Raw genomic sequence first — 27,327 nt, 5'->3', positions numbered from 1 at the left:
ATGGGCACCAAACACTAAATTCACTGTGGTTTCTGTTGCCCTCAGCACTGTCACAGCGGTGGCAGTGTTGGGGAAGGAGAGTCAAGGAGGAAAGAGAGGGACTTCTCATCAGGAACTGGAGTGACAGGACAAGGGGGAATGGCTTCCCACTGCCAGAGGGCAGGGTTAGATGGGATCTTGGGAAGAAATTCCTCCCTGTGAGGGTGGAGAGGCCCTGGCACAGGGTGCCCAGAGCAGCTGTGGCTGCCCCATCCCTGGCAGTGTCCAAGGCCAGGCTGGGTGGGGCTTGGAGCAGCGTGGGACAGTGGAAGGTGTCCCTGCCCACAGTAGGGGGTAGAACGTGGTGAGCTTTAAGGTCCTTTCCAACCCAGACCATCCCCTGATTCTCTCTCTGAGGCTAGCTGGGGAAGAGAATGGCTGTGTCCTCCCAGTGCAAGTGAGCACCAAGACCAGGGTTGCAGAATCAGGGAAACAGAAGAGATGGGGATGGAATCCACCGCAGCAATGTTTAAGTTTGTCCACTTGGAAACTAAACCAAACAGTTTCTACTACAATCTGGAAAAAATCTCAGCCGTGCTGGTGAATCATAGGAAGGATATGAGCAGGACCTGGGCACTGCAGCACTGGAGATAAGGGAAATCCTGGAATGCACCAAGAATGTACATTTCCTGTCGGGATGGGGAATGTCTCGTTTGTTACACACAGCACTTGGAGAGTCACCTGAAGCATCCAGTGCCTGTGGACGGGATCTGGCCAGGATGGGATCTGGTCAGGAAGACAGACAGAGGAGGTGATTAGGCTGAGGAAAATCCTAGGGGAGCTTGTTTTGTCAAAAAAGACCAAAGGGCTCCTTGCTTGGATAAGCAGAGAGAGGCCTGAGAGCAGGCAGTAAATATTAGGGGGATGATAAAGGATGAAGAAAACCAGGATGGAGCTGGCAGGATAAGGAATGGGTACAAAATGCTGGACATGGGGTAAAGCTGCCTGGAAACTTGGAGAGAAGAGCCTGTCTCCTGTCCCTGTGGGAGAACTCCCAGGTGCCAGTAGAGCTTCGATGTGGATTAGGGAGATGGAAAGTTGGTGCCGCCAGCCAAAGCCCAGGCTTAGGGCACTGCCTGGACCAGGAGCAGGGGAGACTCAGGAATTCCATCTGTGCAGAAGGAGGGATGTCTTTGGGGCTTGGCGAGGGGAAGTGGGAGTGTGTGAGGAAGAGCAGCTGCAGGAGCAGCCCCTCAGGCTCTGCGGGTCGGTGGGAGCTCTGACAATCCTCGGGGGGTCAGGTCTGCAGAGCCGGGAGCGCTCACTACCTGCTGCCTCCATCCCTCCGATGGAGCCGGTCTGCATCGGCACCACCACCCCCACCCCTTTCCGAGGGGCTGAGCGCTCCGGCTAACGGCACCAGTCCAGACTGCAGCGGCACAAAGAGGGAAACTTCCTCTGGAGTGGCTGCTTCCTTACCGATTTCAGCCAAGAGCTGTCACTGTCACAGCAGAGGCTCCCCCCATCCCTTCGTAGCTACGCTGCCCACTTTAGTAGCCCCCCAGCCCCCATGGCCCAGGCTGGGGCTGCCTCCTCCACCCACCATCCCCGGCCTGCCGGCTGGTGCATTTTTCCCTGTTTTCTCACTGGATTGGCCCATTGCCTTTAAAAGGCGAAATGCTTCGGACTAAATTTGGTCATGTAGCTCTGCATGGTTCCCTGGAATGTCCTCGGGTTTCAGGCTCCTCTGATAGCACCATTCCCCGCCTCCCGCCGGGCTCCATTGGCTTCCCAGCACCCGAACCGCCGCTGGATCCTGTTATTGGCCAACTCTTGGACCGAGGGGTGTCCCCTCTGGATAACCACCGTATCCCGGGCTGCAGAGCTGTTGAGATTTAACACTTCAGCACCTGCTGCCGCTCGGGAAGCAGCCTTGGAGCTTCGGCTTCTGTTTTTTTCTCCTGCTTTGGGTACCACACAACCGCCACCGTGTCTCGCCAGCGAGCCAAGATGTCCAAAGTGGCCAAATACCGGCGACAAGTTAGTGAAGATCCAGATATAGACAATTTATTGTCTACTTTGTCTCCAGAGGAGATGGAGGAGCTGGAAAAGGAGCTGGATGTGGTGGATGCGGACGGGAGCATCCCTGTGGAGCGCAGTCAGAAAAACCAATCGGAAAACTCCTCACCTGGCCCACAAAACTGTGACACGGCTCTCAACCACCACGACAAGGACACCAGGAGGGTCCTGCAGCGGGAGCACTCGATAGACGTAAGTCACATCCCCCACTGCTGCTGCGGGAAAGGTGGGAGCACACCTCAGCCCTCCCCCCGCCCCGGGCGGAGTGAGGGACGAGATGGAAAACACAAAACCCGAGAAAGGCGTGCACTTGCTGAGGAGGAAGAGCTGTCCCGGAGAGATCAGGGAGCTGGTGCAGGCACTCCGCGAGGGAACAGGGTGTCCCATAAAATCCCGGTGATACTAGTAAAGCCAAAACCCGTGCTGGTGCCAGGGATCTTCTCCCTGCCCCTGCTCTAACATCCCTGGGCAGGGCTGGGAGCGGAGCTGGCATTCCCAGGAGGGAATGGCTGGAGGGGCCGGTGCAGTGACAGCGATCCCACAGGCTGCATTTCTTCCATGTTTTGTTTTTTTTTTTCCCCTCCTTTGGAGATCTCTGGGCTCTTGGTCCTTTCAATTCTTCTTGTGCAAAAGCTTAAACAGTCTCTGGTTCTCGTGGAATAAAAAAGTTTGCTGCTTTGTGGAAATCATGTCAAGAAGCAGGTTTTACCCCATGCCGTTTGTTTTGCATTTATTGTTCACTTCAAATTCCGTCTTTTGCTTTGTTTGGGTATATTTATCTCCCTCTCTGCACATGGCAAATCCTTTAAGAGTTTGCTTGGAGCTCGAGAGCTTCATGTCAGTCCCTCTCCTCTTTTTATGCCGTGCCTTAGAAAAGGCACGGCATAAAAGCCAGTCCGGCTTTTCTGTAACATTTATTAACCTCAGCACTAAGAATACTTGGGATTCGTGCGTGGAAGCCTGGGAAGCATCTGGTTTCCCTAGTTTTTCATGACAGGGTGAGCCAGAAAGTGAAAGACAGCGACTCTTCAGCGATTGATCCGTGTGGTCATGGGCTGGTTTCATGTCCCAGGCGGGATTCGCATCTGCTGTGCCGGGGCAGGGCTGGGGAGTGTTGGCAGCACAAGCAGAGCCAAGGATTATGTGGAAACCCCTCTGCCCTGGCTCTGATTCCAGATCTATTCCGGGTCACCCAGCTGTACCCTGAGTCTTCCAGCTGGGTAATCAATCTGTAACTACACCAGAGCACTTGGAAATTTCTCTTTTGGGATATTTATGGAGTTTATATAGGAGTCTCTTGACTGTGGCCTGGGCACCCTTATTACCTTCTAAATATTTGGACTGAAAATTGCACCTATAGGAGAAATAACTGAAGGTTGATTTTGAAGAGCTGACTAAGGGGTTAAATTGTTCCCCCCCCACCCCTGTCCTGGGCAGCCTGGGAGCTCCCTCTGGGTCTGAGGACAAGGCACAGCTTTCACCTTCTATATGTGGTGCTTGGCATGGGCTGGGGGACAGTGAATACCCTGCCCCTCACCACAAGGGCTCTGCCTGGAGAGGGAAATGCTCTTTTGTGGGACCAGTCATCCCAGTGACCGCTGGTTTGCAGGTGATCCCAGGGGGTGACACTGGAAAATCTGCTTTTTCAGGTGGGGGCACCCTTGGGTTTGATATCACTTGTGTTGCTATTTCAGTTTTAACTGTTGGAACATGAGGGGCTGACTGGAAATTGGCATAGGGAAGTGTCCATGATCGGGAGGAAGGGAGAAAATTTGTGGGTTTTGTTAAAAAGAGACCTGGTTAAACGTAATGTTGTTTGGAAATGCCTGAGAGTGTGTGTGCAGTGGGAGAGGACTTGGGAGATGGAAAGGCCCAGGGAGGAGAGACACCTGGGAGAGAGTGTAGGGCTCTGGCTGGAGGGGAGGGCAGCGCGGAGGTCCTGGAAAAGCTCCTGCTCCTCTCTGAGGAGCTTCAGGCTGTGAAGACAAAGCACATTGGTCAAGTTTGTCAGTGAAAGTGGCCCAGTTCAATTGCAGTGCAGTAACTGGATAGCGCAGAACTGACTTTCTTCTTCTATTTCACTCCCTGGAGGCCAAGAAAAAAATACATCCTCCACCCCTTCCTCCCTGGCATTGTAAGGATCTGGGATTAACACCTAGAAAATGCCAGCTTGCATTGCTGGCACATCAGATCATGCTGGTGGTGGAGCAGGGCTGTGCTCTGCCATGGGGCCTGAGGACGGGGTGGGATGGGGTCATCAGACCACAGGAACAGTCACCAAAACCAGTGCAGGAAGCCAATGGTCCCTTCTGTCTGAGGAAGCCCCAGGGCTGTGTTTTGTTTCAGGATGGAATGAGAACATGGAGCCATCCAGAGCACTCCAGGCAGGTGCCGAGCTCTCCCCCAGCTGCTCAGTGCTCTGAGGCCTCCGATGACAAATCCCTCTCATGTGTCAGCAGATTTCATGTTGTGCCAGCCAGCACAGGCATGGTGGCCACACTCCCACGGGGTTGGCATTCCCCCAAGGTGTGCAGGCATTGCATGTCTATCCCAGCCCCTCTCCATCAACAGCTCCCAGTATTCTGAAGCAAGTCCAGAGGAGGCCACAGAGATGCTCTGAGGCCTGGAGCCCCTCTGCTCTGCAACCAGGCTGGGAGAGCTGGGGGTGTTCACCTGGAGAAGAGAAGGCTCCAAGGAGACCTGTGAGCCCCTTCCAGGGCCTAAAGAGGCTCCAAGAGAGCTGGAGAGGGACTGGGGACAAGGGCCTGGAGTGACAGAACAAGGGGGAATGGCTTCCCAGTGACAGGGGGCAGGGATAGATGGGATATTGGGAAGGAATTCCTCCCTGTGAGGATGGGGAGGCCCTGGCACAGGGTGCCCAGAGCAGCTGGGGCTGGATCCCTGGCAGTGTCCAAGGCCAGGTTGGACTGGGCTTGGAGAAACTTGGGCTAGTGGAAGGTGTCCCTGCCTGTGGAGGGGGTGGAATGAGATGATCTTTAAGGTCCCTTCCCACCCAAACCATTCCGTGATTCCAAGAAGTACAGACAGACAAACTCTGTAGTTCAAGGACAAGAATCTGCCCTCCTGTCCCTCCCCATTGAAGAGACATAACAGACACAGGATAACATCTTCCAGATGTTCACAGGGCCAGTTCCATTGGAATTCCTTCCCTGCCTTTGTTCCTGTGCTTTTCTCTCCCCCACCCCCGCCCCACTCACACATCTACTTCTGGCTTGCAAAGGTTTCTCTCGATGCCTTAAATCAGGAATGCCAGGCACTGTGTCTGCAATGTCTCTTCAATGGGGAGGGACAGGAGGGCAGGTTCTTGTCCTTGAAATACAGAGAGTTTGTCTGTCTGTACTTCTTGGAATCATGGAATGGTTTGGGTGGGAAGGGACCTTAAAGATCATCTCATTCCACCCCCTCCACAGGCAGGGACACCTTCCACTAGCCCAAGTTTCTCCAAGCCCTGTCCAACCTGGCCTTGGACACTGCCAGGGATCCAGCCCCAGCTGCTCTGGGCACCCTGTGCCAGGGCCTCCCCATCCTCACAGGGAGGAATTCCTTCCCAATATCCCATCTATCCCTGCCCCCTGGCAGTGGGAAGCCATTCCCCCTTGTTCTGTCACTCCAGGCCCTTGTCCCCAGTCCCTCTCCAGCTCTCTTGGAGCCCCTTTAGGCCCTGGAAGGGGCTCTGAGGTCTCCCTGGATCCTTTTCTTCTCCAGGTGAACACCCCCAGCTCTCCCAGCCTGGTTGCAGAGCAGAGGGGCTCCAGGCCTCAGAGCATCTCTGTGGCCTCCTCTGGACTTGCTTCAGAAGCTCCATGTCCTTCTTATGTCCTCCCTGCTGCTCTTCCATGCCTCGTAATGAGAATCTATGTATGGGTCTGTCTGTTAGCTGGGATGTGCAGGAATTCCTCCAAAGTGCAAAATAAGGTATTTTCTAGGGAAAGGTTGAGTTTCTGCCCATCTCACTGTTCTTGCACTCATTGCCCTGTTCTTGGACTGGCTCCAGGCACCTCCATTTCCACCTAAATATTGGGAGAAGTGGGTATATTTAGAAATATTGTAACTACATAATAACACATCTTCTTAGTGATGAAAAGGGCAAACTTGGGTAACTAGGAAGCAGATTATAAACATCCCAAAATAGACATGAGCTTTGCCCCAACCTTTCCACACTGGGCAGCCAAATTCCCATCTTGGTGATGCAGTAATAAATTAATCTTAATTTTGTGTTGCTAAGGAGTGGAAGTACCCAGCTCAAGGGTGGGGCTTGGGCCAGTGCCCCTCTCTGGATGTACTCAACAAGGTCCATGTGTCACAGTAGCTGGAATTAAATGAATATTCATGAGTAGATAAATGAAGAGATGATTTCTATTAGCTCATGGCTCTTTACTGTCACAGGCAAAGACGTAATGAGAGACATTCCTGTTACAAACATGCTGTGAAGTTGATGCTGTGGTGCTAAACAGCCAGAGGGCAGGGATAGATGGGATATTGGGAAGAAATTGTTCCCTGTGAGGGTGGGGAGGCCCTGGCACAGGGTGCCCAGAACAGCTGTGGCTGCCCCATCCCTGGCAGTGTCCAAGGCCAGGCTGGACTGGGCTTGGAGCAACCTGGGCTAGTGGAAGATGTCCCTGCCCATGGCAGGGGGTGGAACTGGATGGGACTTAAGGTCCCTTCCAATCCAAACCACTCTGGGATTCTATGAGTTACCTGGAGCACAACTGACTTGCTGTCACTTGAAATCCTCTTATCATGCCCGGGATTTCTGTCCAGAAGAGGAAAAGCTGCGTGTGCCAGGGCACAGGGGCTCTGTGCAGCTGTCCCTGTGGGATGGGTTTCTCTGAGAGCTGAGCTGTGTGAGGAGATGGGGTCTGTGGGAGCTGGTCCAGTTCCTCTTTTGTTGGTGACATCTACAAAAACCACGTGTCTATGCAGAGAGCACAGTCATACCCACCCTGGGAACACCCTATCCATGGCATCTCTTCCATGGTGATTTTTAAGGGAATGATCTTTAAGGTCCCTTCCAAGCACAACCATTCTATAATTCCATTATCTTTTCCACTGGCATTTGGTCAGCCCTAAACACTCTCAGGAAACCTTTGCCAGATGGGACCTGGATGCGAAGAGCCCGTGGGAAGGATCTCCATGTGAACCACATGTGCCATGGTTTGGTGCTTTGCTGGACGGGTCCTCCTTAGCAGTTGCCAAATCCACAGCAGGAGGTTTTACTTTTCAAAGCATTCCACAAAATCCACCTGCAGCTGTTTTTGGGTCTCCTTGTATTCCTACCTGGCCTCACCACAGTGCCCTGGTGGCTCCCAAAACACCGAGCACCTGGTGACAGAGGCAGCCCCTCCTTGTGCTTTCCCTTCTTCAGCATCACTATCTTCCCTGGGAATGCATGGAGCCTCCTTCCCTCAGCTCACAGAGTCATGGAACATCCTGAGTTGGAAGGGGACCCACAAGGATCCCTGAGTCCAGCTCCTAGACCTACACGGGACAACCCCAAAATCCCACCGTGTGCTTCAGAGAGTTGTCCAAATGCTCTTTGGAGCTCACCTGTAAGGGGAGGATACCTGGATGTCCCAATCCCATCAGAGTTCCCAGCCCTGCCTCCCAACAGGTCTAGTTTTGATTTGATTTCATGCAGCTTCAAGCACAGATGGCTGGGAAGTGCAGGGAAGTTGCATGAGGGAGCATTATCCTGCTTATGGAGGGGAGTCATTTCAGGGCCACAAACCCACTTCTTTTAGGAAGATACTCATGTTGTGGGTGTCTCTTTCCATGGAAGCCCAGGAACCAGTTTCCTGGAGGAGAAGACTGAACAGGGGATGCTGGATGCCAGGGCAATTGTGCACAGCCAGAGCCAGATGTGCACAGCCAGAGCCAGATGTGCAGAGTACAGATGGTCCCTGTATTTTTGTCTCATGAAGGCTGAACTCCCTTCCCAAAGGAGCAGCTGAGGTGGTTCAGTTATCTCCCAGCATCTTTTCCCTTCCTCTCAGATATCCCACTCCCCAAGCTCACTCCTCTGCAGGCAAGACCCCCTCCTGTTCCAGGTCCATGCATCCTTATCCCTGCAGACTCCTGGGAATGTCTCCATGTCCCCAAGCTCTTCTCGTGGAGGCTGGAATGGCTCTTCATGGCCCAGTTTGGATGCAGAAGGAAAAGCAGTGACTTCAGAGGGTTTATTTAATCCAAATTCTGCATATCTGAAGGATGCCGGTGCCAGAGGACAGCAGGTCCTATTGCCATGGAGAAGGTTTTCTTTTTACAAGACCTGGGGAAGGTCTTGTAAAAAGTCCTGCCTTCCTTTCTAACTCTCTCAGGCCTGGAACTTGCTGCTGGGTGGTTTTTAATCCAGTGGCTTGATTTCCCTCCATGGAAAGTGGGGATCCTCAGCAGTGAGCCCTTCTCCAACACCACAGGCAAACAAGCCGGGATTTAAATTTCTTATTAATGCTCAAAGCTTGTCCTCTTTTCTTGAAAATATCTGGAGGGAAAACAAGCTCCACATTTAACTCACTGGTTCAGACTCGAGGGAATTTGCAAACAAGGGTATAGCAGGGATTATATCATTCCTTGAACATCTTCCCAGTTTGTCCCTAACACATGTGTACTGAAACTCTGCTCTTCTGTTTATCAGCTGGTTCTGTCAACTGCCAAGACCGTTCCTCCTCCCTTCCAAGAGTCTGCACTAATTCCCAGCCCTTGCCTCTCTTTTAGCCATGTCCTGACCTGGTCTCTTTTCCCTCATCAGAGAATCTTTATGATTGGAAAAGACCGCTGAGGTCATCAAGTCCAAAGAATCCCAGAATCCCAGACTGTTTTGGGTGGGAAGGGACATTGAAGCCCATCCCATTCCCACTCCCTGCCATGGGCAGGGACACCTTCCACTGTCCCAGGGTGATCCAGCCTGGCCTTGGACACTTCCAGGGATGGGGCAACCACAGCTCCTCTGGGCACCCTGTGCCCGGGCCTCCCCACCCTCACAGGAGAGTAAACGGACCAGAATATGTTGTTCTGAACAGCTTCTGGCCTCCAGAAGAGGTGAAAGGGGGTGGGTGACACCGGGACATCACCCAGAGGCTTCTCCAGTGGCTTCTGGCTCATGGAATGGGCAGTGGGCAAAGATGTGGATCCTTCCACCAGCACACAGAGGGGACTAGAGCTGGCAGCTTCCTGGACTTTGTGTTCCTCCATGGATGAAAGCCAGGGATATCCAAACTAGTCACACATTTGGAAAGAAACCAAAGGTATTGAGCTGTTCCTATTTGGTCCTTAAAGGAGGTCACAGATGGTGCCTCCAGCTGCACAAGTCACTCTCCAACTCCCTGACAGGAGGGAGCAGCCAGGTGGGGGTCGGGCTCTGCTCCCAGGGAAGAGGGACAGGACAAGAGGAAAACGGCCTCAAGCTGCACCAGGGGAGATTCAGGTTGGACATCAGGAGGAATTTCTCCATGGAAAGGGTGGTCAGGCTTTGGAAGGGGCTGCCCAGGGAGGCGGTGGAGTCCCCATTCCTGGAGGTGTCCAAGGAATGCCCGGACATGGCACTGAGTGCTCTGGACTGGATGACAAGGTGGGGGTCAGGCACAGGTTGGACTCGATGATCTCAGAGGTCTTTTCTGACCAAATTGATTCTGTAATTCTGTGAAGTCCAGGAGATCCCTTTTATTTGTCACCTTTCATTGCTCAGAAATGAAAACTGTTTTCTGTGCTCTGGTGTTTTGTTCTGAGTTCCTGAAAAAGTCCCAACCCTGTCACAAGAGGGATGAGCAGCACAAACAGGAGCTGTTACCTGCAGCAGATGATAAAACAACCCTCCAAGGTAAACACAGAAGCAAGAACAATCCCATGACAGCTCCCAGAAGGATCTGCAGTGTGGAGAACAACTGAAAAAAGTTTGAGCTGCATCTTTGAGCTGCATTCCTGAAAAAATGGTGTGAGAAAGACCTTCACGGCTGGATTGGTGTTTTTGTAATGCCCTTGGGGTCAGAAGCCTTGCTCTCCTTGTTTTTCCTCTTGTGACCAGGGCAAGTGGCAGCACAAAGCGTTCCCAGTGACACGGAGGTCACGCCAAAGGCACACACAAGTCTGGGAGATCCACAGTCCATCTAAGGGCACAAGCAGGGAAAAAATGTGGATTTCTAGTCAACTGGGAAAAAAAAGAGTAAAAATCTGAGTTCTATATTTACATAAAGCACAACTGGGATGCAGATAAATCCATGGAAATGTTTGGAGTGTTTAGCTTACATGGGCTGAGCTGCCCGGGAAGTTTAGTACGTGTTTATGTTGAGCTGATAAATAGACATGGAGGAGGAGAAGAGTGGGGTCCGTTATGTGTCCCTCTCTTTCGCAGCACTGTGACATCACTTGGGTGCTAAAACCATCTCAGTGACTCAGCTCCCAGCAGGATGCTGGGATTAACCGGTCATATTGCTCCATCCCACCCTTTGCTGTGTGGGAATCGTGGCAGGATGGAGCAAGAGGATCTCAGTGTCAGGGCACATGTTTTGAAGTCAAGATGTGGCTGACAGGATGGCAGGGGACAGACACACCGTGGAGGGTCAAGAGTTCTGCTCTGTCCTTTCCTCTGCCCAGAATGTGGAGTAAACAGGGATGAAAACAGAAAGGAAATAAAACCAAACAGAAAGCTGTGGAAACAACAAGAGCCTGTGCCAGCCATGGTGTGGCAGCAGGACCAGGGCAGTGCCCATCCCCTGTGCTGGGCACTGGTGGGGGTCACACCTTCAATCCTTCAAACAGTTTTGGGCTGCTCAGCGCAAGAAAGTCATTGAGAGGCTGGAGCATGCCCAGAGAAGGGAACAGAGCTGGGGAAGGGGCTGGAGCCCCAGGAGTGGCTGAGGGAGCTGGAAAGGGGCTCAGCCTGGAGCAAAGGAGGCTCAGGGGGGACCTTGTGGCTCTGCACAAGTCCCTGACAGGAGGGGGCAGCCGGGGGGGTTGGGCTCTGCTCCCAGGGAACAGGGACAGGAGGAGAGGGAACGGCCTCAGGCTGGGCCAGGGGAGGTTCAGTTTGGATATTGGGGAAAATTCCTGCATGGAAAGTATTTCGAAGCCCTGGCATCGGCTGTCCCGGGCAGAGGTGGAGTCACCTTCCCTGAAGGGAGTTAAGAGCTGTGTGGATGTGGCTCTTGTGGATTTGGGTGGTGAACATGGCAGTGCTGGGGGAATGGTTGGACTTGATGATCTTAGAGGGCTTTTCCAACCACAGTGATTCCATGATTCAGTGATTTGCTGAAACACAGCTGGAGAGGCACCAGCCCAGGTCAGAGAGGTGTCCTGTGGAGCCCTTTTCCCATGTGCTGAGCTTACACACAGTATTTGGGTCAGGATTTATGCTGCATGCTGCTGAGGGCTCCAAGGGATCCCTCCTGCTGACAGGGGCACCATGGCCTATGTTGGACATGCCTGGCACAGGAATGAGCACCTGCACAGCCATGGGAGCCTCTGCTGAGGAGAGTGAGCTGCTGTTTGCTCCCTTACAGGGAATTCCCCCCAAGAACCAGAGATGGTGACCCCTGGCATGCCCGGCTCTCTCCCACTAAGTGCTCTGTCCTGGGATGCAGCTCCCATGTGGTGCCAGAGCCTGAGGAGCCGGTGCTCCTGTTTCCCACAAACTGTTTAAAGGAATCACCAGCAAGCCAATGACCAGCAAAACTGGTTTGATTTTCCAGGGAGGCACCTGGAGCTTGGCTCTTCTCACCTGCTTCAAGGACCTGGAATCATCTTCCAACACCAGGTGCCCACGGGCAGGGAGGGGTCTGTGACAATCCCATGGGCTGCTGGATGGGATCCATTGGACACCTGCACCAGCAAGGGGCCTGGAGATGTGTCCACGTGTTCCCACGAGGCTGGGAACAGTGTCCTGCTCCTTGAGCATCCAGCCTTTACAACACAGAGGATGGAGATAGGATTAAGACTTGCTAGGGCTGAATTGAAGTTCTCCTGTTCCTAAAAATCCAAGGAATGCTTTCTGTGGGCTTCCCACAAAGTGCACTGGGCAGAAATCCAGCCCAGAGGTGTTTGTGGTGTGAATCGCTGGCATTCCCTGCCCTTTTTAACCCCTGATGAAAAGACAACCAGGGAAAAGGTCTCATTCTGGGAATATCCAGTTCAGCTATGGCAGTGCCAGGAGAAGGGCTGGGAATACAGCAAATAGAAGAGAAAAACCTAGACTTCTAAAACCAGATTTTGTTAGAGGAGCAAAAGTTTCCATTTGCAGAGTACACAGTGGCTTTACAGCTTTCTGGAAAATGGCTGTGTCCCCATGGAAGGGCTGGAGCTCTTCTGTTAAAGGAAACCAAGTTGAAATATTTATCGGCCTTAATTCAGGAAAAAAATGCAAAATCAGGGCCAGAAGCTGCCCAGTCTCTGGAGAACAGCTCTGCATCTCAGAAAGGGGACTTCTTAAAAACATTGGCCTGAGACATGCAAAGACACAGTGATATTTGGGGTCAGAGAGGTCTGGCCAGAAGGGAAGGGGAAAAGCTGAGCTCCTCATTAAAATGACAGGATAATATGTGAGGCAGGACAGGGCAGGGAGTTGCTTACATCTCTCTGGGCTTTGGCACACAGAGCATGGCCAGGGGTCATGTGTGTCCCAGTGCTGGAAGCTGAGGTCCTTTCACCCTTCCTTCATGCCAAGAGTCCAAACATACCAAGAGAGAAGCTCTTTGCTGCCTGATCCTCTCAAGGAGCCCTGAGGATGTGAGCAGGGTCTCCCACAAAGCTCTCCATGGTATTTGCTCTCAGCTGAGGAGCAGAAGGGTTGTCCGGGGTGTCCCAGGGTCAGCAGAAGTCTTGCGGTCCTGCTTCCTCTGCGGGTCTCTGGCAATCCAGGTTCAGCAGCTCCCAGGACTCAGCCAAGGACACAGCATTCTTTCTGGGAATGTCCTTGGCTCTGAGTTGTCCCTGAGTTACTGAAAACTGGCTGAAGAATGGAGGGAAAGAGCTTGGGCAGCTTGTTGTGGTTTGGCTTGACTCTAGCAACCCTCTCCAGGAGCAAGTACCCAAATACCAGGAACATCAAACAACCTGCAACCCCCCTGCCTTTGCCCCAGCCACCTTGGCAGCCTCTTCGTCCCTGAGGAGCTCTCACAGGGCTCATGCTCAGCCTCCTCAGCCAGCAGGGTCACACTGAGGGGTGGAGGGATGCTGGTGCCTCATTCATGGGCTCTGGCTGGGATTTGGGATAGCTGGGTGGGACAGAGGGAACATGGGGGTCCTCAGAGTCTGGCAGGTAGGGAGGTGTCTCCAGACAGTGATGCCCAAAGTTAGACCTGTGGATTCAATCCCAGAGTCTTGTGGTGGCTCTGGAGACTTTATAGGGCTTGGCAGCATGTGTAGGACAGACTGAAACCCTCCAGGCAGTGAAAGCAGATTGGCTTGTTAGTCATGGATCCATAATTATCCCTAAACCTGCTCCTTCAAGTAACCCAACCCAGCTTCCTTCCCTCAGCAGTCTGGTCTGGGACCCCCACAGCTGACCAAGAGATTTTGGTGAATTGTCTCTCTGTGTCTCAGAGGTCTGTCCTCATCCCTGGGCTTCCCCATTTTTCCACCTCCAAAAGCCAGTCAGGATTTGTGTGGGACCGACGGAGTTGTGCTGGTGTTGTCTAAGCCATGCCCTGCCAAGAGATGAACTGGAAAAAGTCCCATAGGCTGCAGGAAGAATTTCTCATCCCAGCAGAGGCTGGGAGAGAGGAACAACCCCTTGGCCTGGGTGTTATTCCCAAGTCTGCAGCTCTGGAGGGATTCTGGTTGCTTTGCAAGGAGCACAGTTCTGGGGGGACAGTCTTTGTTGGTGGCCAAATCCACGTGCCAGACAGCCAGCATGGCCCTGCCAGGGGAGCTGCCAGACAAGAGGGAGGCAGTGGGTCCCCAGAGAAGGGTTGTGGTGGGCTCCAGTGCAGATGCAGAAACCACCATCAGCCACCTTGGAGCTGATGCTGGATTTCCCAGCAGTATGGGTTACTGGGATGGGCCTGATCCTGGCTCAGGTTTCCCCTGTTGTGCTCCTGAGGTTCTCATATCATCACGGGGTGATGTCTCACACTCAGCTTCCAGAGGCCCCCAGAGCTGCAGGTGATATTAGAGACAGAGCCAGTGTCATGGCTGAGTTCACTGTTCCTGGAGCCACTTCCACAGGAGCTGCACGTGCAGGTTTGGCCTGAGATCTTTTGCTGACTCGCCCCTTTCCTCATGGGGACCAGCATGACCCGTGTCCCCAGCAGTCACCCGCACAGAGGGGAGTCCTGAATCATGGACTGGTTTGGGTGGGAAGGGACCTTAAAGATCATCTCATTCCACCCCCTCCACAGGCAGGGACAACTTCCACCAGCCCAAGTTGCTCCAAGCCCTGTCCAACCTGGCCTTGGACACTGCCAGGGATCCAGGGGCAGCCACAGCTTCTCTGGGCACCCTGTGCCAGGGCCTGCCCACCTTCATGGGGAAGAATTCCTTCCCAATATCCCATCTATCCCTGCCCCCTGGCAGTGGGAAGCCATTGCCTGTGTCCTGTCTCTCCATCCCTTGTCCCCAGTCCCTCTCCAGCTCTCTTGGAGCCCCTTTAAGCCCTGGAAGGGGCTCTGAGGTCTCCCTGGAGCCTTCTCTTCTCCAGGCTGGATGCCCCCAGCTCTCCCAGTCTGTCTCCAGAGCAGAGGGGCTCCAGGCCTCAGAGCATCTCTGTGGCCTCCTCTGGACTTTCTTCAGAAGCTCCATGCCCTTCTGATGTTGGAGGCCTTCTGGCTTCCCCCTTTCAGCCAAGCCCTCCTTGAACCCCAGTGGGGTACTCCTCCCTGGAGCCAGCACAGAGCTGCTCATGCCCCTGAGATTCCATCCTCACATCTTGTTCTTTGGCTGAGCCAAGCACATCCTGCCGTGGTGGGACCATGAGGGACATACCCAGGACATACCTCTGAAAATAACTGCAGGCTGGGGAAAGTTGGCCCCTTTCAAAGACAAAACTTCTGCAAACATATTTCCGTATGTCCCCTCTGCCAGGGACTGGTCTAACAGCAGCTGCCAGGTCACCAAGTGCCCCTTCCCTCCTCTTGGCTACAGGATTTGTGAATCCCTGGGTAACACCTCCTCTCCTCTCCTCTCCTCTCCTCTCCTCTCCTCTCCTCTCCTCTCCTCTCCTCTCCTCTCCTCTCCTCTCCTCTCCTCTCCTCTCCTCTCCTCTCCTCTCCTCTCCTCTCCTCTCCTCTCCTCTCCTCTCCTCTCCTCTCCTCTCCTCTCCTCTCCTCTCCTCTCCTCTCCTCTCCTCTCCTCTCCTCTCCTCTCCTCTCCTCTCCTCTCCTCTCCTCTCCTCTCCTCTCCTCTCCTCTCCTCTCCTCTCCTCTCCTCTCCTCTCCTCTCCTCTCCTCTCCTCTCCTCTCCTCTCCTCTCCTCTCCTCTCCTCTCCTCTCCTCTCCTCTCCTCTCCTCTCCTCTCCTCTCCTCTCCTCTGTTCCCCTTTCCCTTGGAAATCTGCTCTGGGCACAGCAGGGTGACTGTGCCCACATTCTGCCTGCTGAACAGACAGCCAGCTCAATAACTACCATTAAACCAGCAGTTTTCTACCCCAAAATGAGCTCTGGGGTTTTTGGGGCAGGAAGTGAGACCCTCACTCCACCTCCAGATTCACTCTCCCCATCCCCAGCTCTGTCCCCAGCCCCATCCCTTGCTCAGTGCTGGAGCGAGTGCTCGGATTCCAGGCGAGAAGTTCCCAGTCTCCTTTGCCTTTTAAGGCAACATCTGAGTGGGTTTGAGGGTTACAAATGCTAACAAGCCATGGCAATGCTCATTTTAGTCTATTTAGAGGAAACGGGAAGGCATTTCAGTTCATCAAAACACTGGTGATTAATCAACCGAGTACCAGGCTGTTTTCATTAGGCTTATTTTTAAAGGTCTGACACGCTGTGTAAAAATATTCCCCTAATAACTGTGCTTGTGGCAGAGGGAATGGCACAGAGGGGGTGCAGCTGCACTGGTTCCCAGGTACCCAAGGTAAATATGCCAGTGGGCAGAGAGGAGTGAGCAGGCAGGACTTGGGATGGCCATGAGGAGGGGAGAGCTGGCCCTGGGCTGCAGGAGAAGCTGTGCTGATGGCCACAGGGACAGCCAGGGTTTCCAGAGCAGGGGAAAGTTGCTTTTCTCTCCTCTTCTCCATCCCCTGCCATGCAGCTCTGCCACCAAGCTCCACTTCCAGCTGCCCTTCCAGCCTGGAGGTGAGGACTTTGGCATTGTCACCAGCCAAAGTGACACCTGAGGCTGGCACCTGCAGCAGGGCTGGGCCAATGGGACACGCTGAGAGCCCAGGGATGGGTGGAAAGTCAGGAGGGGACAAGGACATGTTCCCTCCTGGGCACACATGTGGCCTCAGGCAGGGCCCAGAGCAGACCTGCTTTGGAGATGTCCCCAGGCTCCAGCAAGGGATGGAGATGGGCTGCAGTGACCCTTGGCTTTAGAAACACATCTGGTTTCTTGCCTGAACTTTTTTTCCTCCTGATTCCTCCCCCTCTGCTGCCACTGGAGCTGGGCGCTTGCCAAGGACTCTCCCAAGGCAGCTCTGCAGGAGATGAAGCAGCTTGAACTCTCACCCCCTGCGACCATCCAGCACTTCTTCCAGTAACCTGCAGTTCTTTGATGGGATCCTTCTGATGCATCCCAACTTTGCTGGATGCAAAGGATGCCACAAGTGCTACCAACAGCGGCAGAAACACCCATGATGGTCACTGCATATCTGCTGCATTCCCTTTTCCCCACTCTTAGGGCCACACCTGGTTCCTTTTCCCCTGGCTTATTTTCCCTGACTTCTCTCAACTCCTTTTCTCCGGATTCATTCCCCCCCCCCCGTTTTCCCACATCCCATTCTCTGGCTCCAGGTCTCTCCTCCCCCAGACCTGCCCCACAGCACAGCACGTGGACACGTGAACCCACATCCATGGATGGAAGCTTTAATGAGGTAACAGGACATTCCCAGCATGTGCTGCAGCAGCCTTCCCAAGCAGGGAGTTGCCATGGATTTAATTTTCCTCTAGTTTCATTTGCTTGGAGTAAACCATCACCTTCTCCGAGCATGGGAGATGTTGCTGGTCATTCTCACCAGGGTTTTTATCCCTTTCTCCAAGATCTGCTCATTCCCGGCCAAAGCCTTTGCTCTGCTTGGTCTTGGATGTGCCCAGGGTGCTCAGGGGAGACTGAGGGGTCCCCAGTGTCAGGCTGGGTGAGCTTGGACTGGGAGGGAGAAGATTCTTGGAGCAGTTGGCGTGGAGATGAGGCTGCTGGCTCTGACTCAAGGGGTGCTCAGCCTGTGGTCACCAAAGGGTCGCAGAGCCCTGAGGGGGATGGATGTCCTTTCTCACAGGAACCTGCAACCTGGGCACTGGAAAGGCCCTGTTGGGCACCAGCAGTGGAACAACAGTGTCCTCATCCCACAGTCCTCCTGCCAGGGCTCTTCCTCCACCGAGGTGCTTCAGGATCACTGAGCATCCGGGCACCATCCTGGGAACAGGCCACAGCTTGGTGAGAAGGACCTCCAGCTCAGTGCCAGAGGAGGTGGCATCACCTGCTCCCTGCAATCCCTAGGATACCTCTGGGAGCCCTGTCCCTGGTCCCTGGGGTGGCAGCAGTGGGGACTGTGTGGACACCAGGCCAGGCTCTGTAGGGGTCTGGCATGAGCCCTCCTGTCCCTGTTCAGCCTTGTGCCAGGGAGCCAAGAAACCTCTTAACTAAATAAACAGCTCTCTCGTCCCCAATGGCATCTGTTTATACACCAGGTACAAACAGTCCCCAGGGCTGCCCATGCACAGCCAGTTCTTTCCACAAAACATCTGTCCCTGAGGGCTGGCAGTGCTGCACGTGGGGAAAGCTCAGCCACATGCTGCCCCAGCATGGACGCCAGGGAGTCCCAGGATGGACAAGAGGAGGAGGCCAGCCTGACTGCAGACTGGGGTGTCTGGATTCAGATTTGGGGGTTTCAGGCACCGGGTGAAGCCACAGTGCTGTCCTAATTGTGAGAGAGTCCAGGGAGACTGTAAAGGCATCACAGCTGCATCTCCCAGAGGCATCTTCCTTCCTGCTTTCCCTGGAGTCCTAAAATCCCCCCAGCAAAGATGATGAGCCAGGCCAGTGGTGAGGACCTGTGTGTTCCCTAGCTGTGGAGGAGGAAGAAGGAGGTTTAAATTGCCAACCTTGATGTGAAATTTATGGTAGGATCCTCCACTGTGCAGCAAACTTGGTCCCAGTGTCAAGTTCATCTGCCTTCATCCACCTGAAGCATTGGCTCCTCTCCCTTGGGAAGGGATGTGTTTCATGTCATGGAGTCCCACACTTGTTTAGGTTGGAAGGAACCCTAAAGTTCACCCTGTTCCACTCCGTGCCATGGACAGGGACACCTTCCACTAGCCCAGGTTGCTCCAAGCTCTGTCCAGCCTGGCCTTGGACACTTCCAGGGATCCAGGGGCAGCCACAGCTTCTCTGGGTACCCTGTGCCAGGGCATCCCCACCCTCACAGGGAAGTTTTCCTTCCCAATATCCCATCTAACCCTGCCCTCTGGTAGTTTAGAGAGAAGGATGGGAACCATATCAAAGGTCATACCAATGCTGATGGAGACCCCTCCTACCCCCTCAGCCTTGGGTGAAGCCTGCAAAAGGCATTGGCTGTGTCCCCAAGCTGCTGGAGCTGGTTGTGGCCAGCAGCAGTGCCCAGGACAGGCTGTGCCAAGGGCAAGGGTCGGGTGCTTGTAAAAATGACCAAAACTTCCTTCTGACCTTCCCCCAGACTCTCCAAGTTAAGCTCTTCCCTCTTATGATGTCTTTGGACACTGGAGCAGATGTGCTGGGAGAACCTCATGCATGAGAAAGCAATAAATGCCACGCTTGCATTTCCTCGGTTTTCTGCACAAAAGTGCAAGCTGCTGTTGAGAGAAGAATGGTTTCGGAGAGCCCAGGGTTGGAGTGACTGCTGGGTCAGCAGTGCCACTTGGGACACTGCTGTGGGTGCTCCCCTCCTTGCACACACATCCAGGACAGCGTGGGAAGTGTTGGGCTGCAGACTGTGAAAAGCCACTAAGCATCCAGCTGGAAACCATTTAGGAAAGGAGGGAAAGCACCTGGGGCTCACAGGGAGACAGGCACTACCTCCATCCCCAGTTAGAACAACGATTAAAAAATGATAACTTGTAATGGGTGTGAGAGGAGGTGCCTCCCGCAGCTTGTGAGTTCATGGCCTGTTAGGGAGGGTGTCCTGCAGACCTCCTTGCCCTTTGGGAAGGGGTTGGAGGCAGAAGGGGAGCAGAGCTGCCTTGGAGAGCTGCAGCAGGATCTCATCACACCTGGGTCCTGCAGGCTCTGCCTACATTCAAGGCACTCAGATGCTGAACCCGTTCCTGGAGCTGGGACCTCAGCTGGGCCAAACATTCCTCTTCCAAAGGCCAGCCACAGGCTGCAGGATGTTCCCATGTGACAGAGGTCGGTGACAGTGAGACTGGGGTGGCGAGTCTGTAGGTCAGAGGCACTTGTCTCTGTAATTCCCAGGTGTTTTTCTCTCACTAGGAAAGCAGGTTGAGCAAGAATAAGGGAGACAAAAATGAAGAAGGAAAAGGAAAGGAATCTCCTTCCAAAGACCTGGCCCAGAAACGAGATACTAAAGTGGGGAAAGACTCTAAAAAGGAAGAAAGTGTTCAGAAAACAGACCTGAAAGGTAAAGCTGAGACTGAGACCAAGAGCAAAGAGAACAAAGCCATGAACGATAAAGTCAAGGCCATGGAGAAAAAGCTGATGGGGAAGGACAAGAAGGAGGAAGAGAAGGGTTCAGTGTTGAAGAAGGGAACAGGGAAGGACAAAAAGGAGGAAGAGAAGAGCTCAGAGTTGCAGAAGGATGCAGGGAAGGATAAAAAGGAGGAAGAGAAGGGCTCAGATTTAAAAAAGAAGGATGCAGGAAAGGATAAAAAGGAAGAAGAGAAGGTCTCAGCAGCAAAGAAGGAGACAGAGAAGGAAAAAAAACAAGAAGAAAAGGATTCAGCATCAAAGGACACAGGGAAGGACAAAAAGGACAAGAGTTCAGAATCAAAGAAACAGGCAGAAGAAGACATAAGAGGGGAAGGTAAGAAAGAAAAAGATAAAAAAAAAGAGGAAAAGGGTTCAGCTGTGAAAAAATCCGAGGCAGATGAGAAGGATAAATCCCAGACAGAGCCAGAAAAGGCAGAAAAGGTGGAGGAGAAACAGGAGGCCAAGGCAGGAGCTGGGAGCAGCCCTTCCAAGCCTTCCTCCAGCAGCTCTGCAGATCAAGCCAAGGATGATGAAGCCTCCAGCATCTTTGACGAGCTCATTGAGAAGGTGAAGAACAACGACGCTGAGGTGACCGAGGTCAACGTGAACAACTCCGACTGCATCAACAACGAGACCCTGGTGCGCTTCACCGAGGCCCTGGAGTTCAACACTGTGGTCAAGGTGTTCGCCCTGGCTAACACCCGCGCTGACGACCACGTGGCCTTCGCCATTGCCATCATGCTCAAGTCCAACAAGGTGCTGACAAGCATCAATTTGGACTCCAACCACATCACGGGCAAGGGTATCCTGGCCATTTTCCGGGCACTGCTGCAGAACAACACGCTGACAGAGCTACGTTTCCACAACCAGCGGCACATCTGCGGGGGAAAGACAGAGATGGAGATCGCCAAGCTCCTGAAGGAGAACACCACACTCCTGAAGCTGGGCTACCACTTCGAGCTGGCTGGGCCACGCATGACCGTCACCAACCTGCTGAGCCGAAACATGGACAGGCAGAGACAGAAACGACTCCAGGAGCAGAAACTGGCACAGGAACGGGGGGAGAAGAAAGACCTTCTGGAGGTGCCCAAGCCTGGAGCGCTGCCGAAGGGGTCCCCCAAGGCATCCCCGCAGCCATCCCCCAAGGCTTCTCCCAAAAGCTCTCCCAAGAAAGGGGGGGCACCCACCATACCACCCCCACCTCCTCCCCCGCTTGCCCCACCGCTGATGATTAACGAGAACCTGAAGAACTCACTCTCGCCGGCCACGCAGAGGAAGTTGGGGGACCGGGCACTGCCAGTCCAGGAGAAGAACTCTCGGGACCAGCTCCTGGCAGCCATTCGTTCCAGCAACCTCAAACAGCTCAAGAAGGCAAGTGCAAGGCCAGGTGGGGCCCACCCACAGGGTGGGGGCTGGGGGCTGGGGGCTGAGGTCCTGTCACTCTGGCAGTGTCCTCTGGAGCGGGGTGTCCATGCTCCCAACCCCTGCACAGATCCAGCCCTTTGCCAAGCACATGGGGAAGGAAGATCCATCCTTTAACACCATCCCTGCAGAGCAGATGGGGTCAGCAGATCCATCCCTTGGCAGAGCTCCTGTGTTTGGCAGATCTGCCAGGATCCAGGGGTTGGGACACGAGGAAGAAGCCATCCATAACTTATTACTCACTGAGCCCTTGATATCTCGTTGTTGTGGCTGAGCCCACGCCCCTGGGGTGGGAGGTGGCCCCAGGATGGCTGGAGGGGCTGCATCTCCAATGCTGGTCCCAGCATGGAGCCTTGAAACCTCTCACACACTCCGGGTGGTTTGTGTCCCTGCTGGGCTGTCCATGGGCTGGAGTGTGAGGACAGCCAGCCTGGCCAAGAGAAAGAGGTCATTGAATGGTTTGGGTTGGAAGAGACCTTAGAGACCATCCCTTTCCTGCCATGGGCAGGGACACCTTCCACTAGCCCAGGTTGTTCCAAGACCAGTCCAACCTGGCCTTGGACACTGCCAGGGATGGGGCAGCCACAGCTTCTCTGGGCACCCTGTGCCAGGGCCTCCCCACCCTCACAGGGAAGAATTCCTTCCCAATATCCCATCTAACCCTGCCCTAGATGTCTCTGGACCACATCAGGGAAATTCCTGCAGCCCCTCCCATTGTTCTCCCAGTAATGGGGTGTCCTTCCCTGCAGGTGGAGTTGCCGAAGCTGCTGCAGTAGGGAGCGGGAGGATTTTTCCCCTGCAGCCCATGGCAGACCCCCAGACACTCACCTTTCTCGTGACTGTTTCCATGACAAGCCCTTTGGAACCTGCAGTGACCGATGCCAAGGAGCAGGGATCTCTCTGGGACACGGAGGACGGGCCGGGCCCAGCAGGACATGATGGAGGACATTGTATTTATTTTTTGATGGTTGTGAAGCCTTCAAGCTCACTCTTCTGCCAGCACCGTGCCCCGCCGGAGATGCCAAGAACAGAGCAGGGGTCTGCAGAGCTGATCCTTATGGAAATCCCCCCCTCAGAGAGCAATGAAGGGGTTTGGCACCCTCTATCCAGGGTCCAGCCTGGGGTGAGCGGGAGTAGCCCCAACCTTGGGGGGGGACCAGGGGACACCCGGACCATCATCACATCACCACAAGGTCTCTGGGTGGCCAGCAGAGTTTTGGGATTCAGGCACAGCAGTGGCTGCAGAGTTGGGGGTTCAGACTAAATGTCAGGAGGAATGGGAGGGTCGGAGAAGGGAGCAGCCAGGGAGAGAGGAGGCATGAAAGTGGTGGGACATGGGGAGCCAGGCTGAGGCCAGGAGCTCCGGGCATCTCTTACACACCCACAGCACTGCTGGGGGAGCCCCAGAACCCTCAGAGCATGGAAGCCAAATCCGTCCCAGGGAAAGTAGGGAAAGCACCGGCTCAAGGAGGGTAATGGGTTTTGGGGTTATGGGATGCCCATCCTTCCTGTCGTGATGCCTTGATTACGATTTGTATGACTGCGGCCACTGCATCAGCAATAAAGCTCACCCGACGCTTCCTGTGCCTCCGGACAGCTCCACTCCCCCAGACCCCAGACTGGGAATGGGCTCAGCAACCTCGCCCAGGGGCAGCTCTTCCCTCTTCCATACCCACAGCCCACCCTGAATTAGGCACCCTGGGACCACGTGGACACTCCAACCTGGGTCCCTGCCCCCCCACCCACCCAGAACCCCCCAGATGGGGCATCTGGGACCCCCCAAATGGGACACCCAACCCCCCCCCCCCCCCCCCCCAAATGAGGCACCCTGCTGCTGCTGGACACAACCAGGCACCCAGAGTCATGCAGACACCCCAAAACCCTGGAGTGACCCAGACCTGGGCACCCCAGGACCACCCCACAGTCACCCCCAACCCTTTGAGGCCACCCAGAACTGGGCACTCTGGGGCTGCCTCAGGGTCACTCCAAAACCCCGGCGTGACCCCAAAACTGGGCACCCCAACCCCCGGGCTCACCCATAACTGCTCTCCCTCCGGCACCACGGGGCCGGGGCCAGTTTGGGGGTGCAGCAGCTCCCGGGTGTCCCCCGGGAGGCTCCCCCTGTCCCGGGTCACCCACGTGCGTGGCTGAGAGGCGGCTCCCGGTACCAGCGAAACGCCGTTTTTGGGGGCATTTCCTCAGCCGCGCAGCGCCGTGGGCCCAGCGGGAGGAGTGGTATCGGTACCGGGGGGTCCCCACGCCCCTTGCCCCCGCGCTCCTGCCCCTTGGGTCGGCCCCTGCTAAGGCGGGACCTCAACCGGGCACCGCGGGGCCATTGGGACATCCCACACCGAGCATCCGGCCGGCCGCGGGGTGGGAGCACCGGGGCCTCACCCAAACATCGGCGGTGTCCCCTAAACCCACGGGGGCGGAGCGGGGCAGCGCAGCTCCCGGGGGGGGCGGGGGCCGGCAGGGGGCGCCCTTAGCGCACCGGGGCCGCCGTTAACGAACCGGGGGCGGAGCGGCGCGCGGCGGGGCCGGTAGGGGGCGCGCTGCAGCCCCGGCCCGTCCGCTCCGTCCCGGCCCCGGCAGCGGCAGCGCCCGACGGGGGCTATCGGGGGCTACCGGGGGCGTCTGGCCCCGCTCCCCCCGCTCCGCACCGGGGAACCGGCGCAGGGCACGAGGCCGCGGCGATGGACGGCGGGGCGGCGGCATGAGGCGGCGGCGGGGAGCATGGCGGCGGCGGGCGGCGGCGGCGGCGGGGCGCGGCGGGGGCTGCTGAAGCGGAAGCCGAACTTCACGCTGCAGGAGCTGGAGGTGCTGATGAGCGAAGTGCTCCGGTACGAGCCGCTGCTGTTCGGCGCCGCCGCCGGTACCGTGAACGCGTACGAGAAGCAGAAGATCTGGTGGCGGATCACGCACAAGGTGAACGCCGCCGGCCGCCACCAGCGCGACATCGGCGAGGTGAAGAACCGCTGGCGGGGGCTGCGCCGCCGCGCCGGGGACAAGATCAGCCGGCACCGGCTGGAGCGGCAGGGCCCGGCCGGCAGGGCCGCCGCCAGGAACGGGAGCACCGGGAATAACGGCAGCAACGGGAACGGCGCGGCCGAGCCCGGCCCAGGGCCCGCCCCCGCGCCCGGCTGGGGACCTCGCGGCGCCGCCGGAACCGACCCTGCGGTGCGCAGCGCCGAGGGGTCTGCACAGCACGGTGAGTGCGCGGGGACGGGGCACGGACACGGGGATGCTGGGGCCGGGACAGAGGAGTGGAGAGACGGACATGGAGGACCGGGACACGGACATGGGGGACCGGGACCGGGGAGAACGGGACAGGGTCACGGGAATGCTGGGAGCGGGATGCGGGAGGACCGGCACACAGACACAGGCACTGGGACTGGGACAGGTGTATGGCGGGACAGGGACATGGAGGACCAGGACACAGACATGGGAGACCAGGGCAGGGACTTGCTGGGGGGACTGGGATGGGACATGGGGGACCGAAAAGGGGCCACGGATGAGCTGGAATGGGACAAGGAGAAATGGGATCAGGAAGTGGGGGCAGGCGACAGGTACATGAGGACACTGGGACCGGGACAGATGCGTGGAGGGACAGGGTCACGAGGGACAAGGACCAGGACATGTGGGACCAGGACATGGACATGGGAAACCAGGACACAGACACAGGGCCACTGGGATTAGGAGAGGATTGGGAGGAACGGGGACACAGGGGACCAGGACCAGGATGTGAGGGGATCAGGATACAGGAGACCAGGACAGTGACATGGGGATACTGTGACCAGGATGTGGGGGTCCAGGACACAGACATGGGGGACTGGGATGCAAGAGAACTGAGACTGAAACAGGTCGCTGGGACCAGGACAGGGGCATGCAGGGACACAGGAGACCAGGATCAGGAGAGGGATACAGCCAGACCTGGACACAGGGGCAGGTGCATGGAGAGATGGGGATGGGGACTAGGGGGACCTGGACCAGCACCTGGGGAACCAGGACACAGGGCATCAGGACAGGAACATGGGGAACTGGAACAGGGACACAGAGGCACTGGGACCAGTACAGGGACATGGAGTAACCAGGACACAGACCTGGACCAAGAGCAGGGGACCAGGATCAAGAAACTTGGGAACAGGACAGGTGTGTAGAGGGACCAGGACAGAGACACAGGAGATTAAGGCCAGAACAGGGACACTGGGACCATGCCATGGGGGACTGGGACACGGATACAGGGGACAATGGCAGGGACATAGAGGATGGGGACAGGGACATGAGGGATATGGGGGCACTAGGCGTGGGAGAGGTACATGGAAGGACTGGGACACAGATCCAGGGAAACAGGGCAGGGATATGAGAGGACTAGAACAGACACAGACATGAGGGGACTGGGACCAAGATGTGGGAAAAACCAGGACTAGGACACTGGGACCGGTACAGGTGCATGGAGGGACTGGGGCAGGAACAGTGGGGCAGGGACACAGGTGACAGGGATGTGGGAGGACCAGGACAGGGACATAGAAGACACAGAGAATAACAGGGGCACCTGGACCAGGACAGAAGGGTACCAGGATCAGGACAAGGATATGGGTGACTGGGATTAGGACAGGGACAAAAGGCAGGCGGTACTGGGACTGGACAGGGATAAGAAGGGGCTGGGAACAGGGCAAAGACATGGTGGGATTGGGACAGTGACATGGGGCAGGACCAGGACAGAGACAAGGAACATGTGGGTGCTGGGACAAGAACAGGGATGCGGGGGTACCAGGACCGTGCAGGCACATGGGGACACCACATTCAGGACACGGGATGGAGTTGAACCACCATGAGGGACACAGGAGATATGGAGATATGTATAGATGGAACCAGGACTGGGGGCAGGAGAGGGCATGTGGGAGCACAGGGATGGAGACAAGAGGGTCTGTCACTTGGTCTGTGGGGCACTGGAGACACTGGAGATCCCTCCAGCTGCCCTGTGCTCCCCGTCCCTCCCACAGGTGTCAAGGAGGAGCCGGTGAAGGAGGAGCCGGTGGAGGTGAAGACTGAGCCCTTCCACGGCCCCGCTGCCGACGGCATTCCCGGCCGCGGCTCAGAGCGCCGGCTGCCCCGCACTGGCATCTGCCCGCCCAGGGAGCTGTGCGAGGGCTGGAGCCGGAGCCCCCCGCGCCCCGCAGCCCCCGAACTCTCCCTCGGCGACCTAGGCGGGCAGCAGGAGCCGCTGGGCTCCGACTTCCCGAGTCTGCTATTGGAGCAGGAGGCCGAGCAGCTCAGTCACTGCGGCGCGGGAGAGGCGGGGCCCCCCGGGGCGGCGGGGCTGGACGGGACCCCCGAGTGCCCCCAGCTCAGCCTCGTGCAGTCCAGTGAGCGGCTGGTGCAGGAGATGCGGGCGTTCCGCCGGGAATACGCCGAGAGCCGTCGGGAGACCACGGCGGTGCTGCGCAGCATCGCCCAGGCCCTGGGCACGCTCAGCCGCAGCCTGGCCGAAATCCGTGACCTCTACCTCCGGGAGCGGGGGGTCCCCAGATCCTGAGCCCCCCACGCAGCTGGCTGTGTACACACACCCCCACCCCTCCCCCCCAGCACCCACCTCGCTGCTTTTATTATTATTTTTATTATTATTTCTTTTCCTCTCCATCCCACTTCAATAAAACTTGGAGCTGCACCCCCTCAGCTCCCCCCACCCCAGGCTCCTCAGAGGGGTTTTGGGGGTGATGGGATGCAAGGGCCTGGGAGATGGGACAGGAGTCTGTCCCTCCAGGCAGGTCTGCCTGGCTTTGCTCCTGGACTGATGGACTCTGGTCCCAAATTTAGCCACCAACGGTGTGGGGGATGAATCCCACCAGGAACAACCATCGGGGTGACACACCACCCACCCTCCCCCATTTATTCCTGTCCAGGGGAGGGGGCGTGGATAGAAGAATCATCCCTGCGCCCACAGTCCCCATCCCAGCGCTGAATTTGCTGTTTTCTCACCCAGAAGATGTCCAGGGGTGGTTTCACGTCCCCGTTTTGAGTGAGAGGGGCTGGGTAGGCTGCAGCACTCCGGGCTGGCTCATCC

The 27,327-nt window shown here is 56.0% G+C and overlaps 2 protein-coding genes across 2 annotated transcripts; both read left to right on the top strand.

Moving 5' to 3' along the window:
• The first annotated feature begins 1,772 nt into the window (after window positions 1-1,772).
• On the top strand, window positions 1,773-22,843 carry LMOD1 (leiomodin 1). Its single transcript, XM_068995952.1, has 3 exons — window positions 1,773-2,250; window positions 19,626-21,212; window positions 22,013-22,843. Exons 1-3 carry the CDS (start codon window positions 1,990-1,992, stop codon window positions 22,037-22,039), a joined length of 1,875 nt encoding a protein of 624 aa, XP_068852053.1. The 5' UTR covers window positions 1,773-1,989; the 3' UTR covers window positions 22,040-22,843.
• A 961-nt stretch (window positions 22,844-23,804) lies between these two features.
• Window positions 23,805-26,965, top strand: LOC138098913 (myb-related transcription factor, partner of profilin-like). The gene is made up of 2 exons (XM_068995830.1): window positions 23,805-24,471; window positions 26,267-26,965. Exons 1-2 carry the CDS (start codon window positions 23,997-23,999, stop codon window positions 26,797-26,799), a joined length of 1,008 nt encoding a protein of 335 aa, XP_068851931.1. The 5' UTR covers window positions 23,805-23,996; the 3' UTR covers window positions 26,800-26,965.
• Window positions 26,966-27,327: the final 362 nt, after the last annotated feature.

Source organism: Aphelocoma coerulescens, chromosome 26 (assembly GCF_041296385.1).
Source record: "Aphelocoma coerulescens isolate FSJ_1873_10779 chromosome 26, UR_Acoe_1.0, whole genome shotgun sequence".
NCBI lineage: Eukaryota > Metazoa > Chordata > Aves > Passeriformes > Corvidae > Aphelocoma > Aphelocoma coerulescens.
Note: the sequence above shows the minus strand (reverse complement) of the source record. Positions and strands in the feature narration are given on the sequence as shown.

Coding starts and splice junctions, on each gene's coding strand:
- LMOD1 (XM_068995952.1), top strand. CDS start 1,990: ATGTCCAAAGTGGCCAAATACCGGCGACAAGTTAGTGAAGATCCAGAT. Junction 2,251..19,625: donor AGCGGGAGCACTCGATAGAC/GTAAGTCACATC, acceptor TTCTCTCACTAG/GAAAGCAGGTTGAGCAAGAA. Junction 21,213..22,012: donor ACCTCAAACAGCTCAAGAAG/GCAAGTGCAAGG, acceptor CCTTCCCTGCAG/GTGGAGTTGCCGAAGCTGCT.
- LOC138098913 (XM_068995830.1), top strand. CDS start 23,997: ATGGCGGCGGCGGGCGGCGGCGGCGGCGGGGCGCGGCGGGGGCTGCTG. Junction 24,472..26,266: donor CGAGGGGTCTGCACAGCACG/GTGAGTGCGCGG, acceptor TCCCTCCCACAG/GTGTCAAGGAGGAGCCGGTG.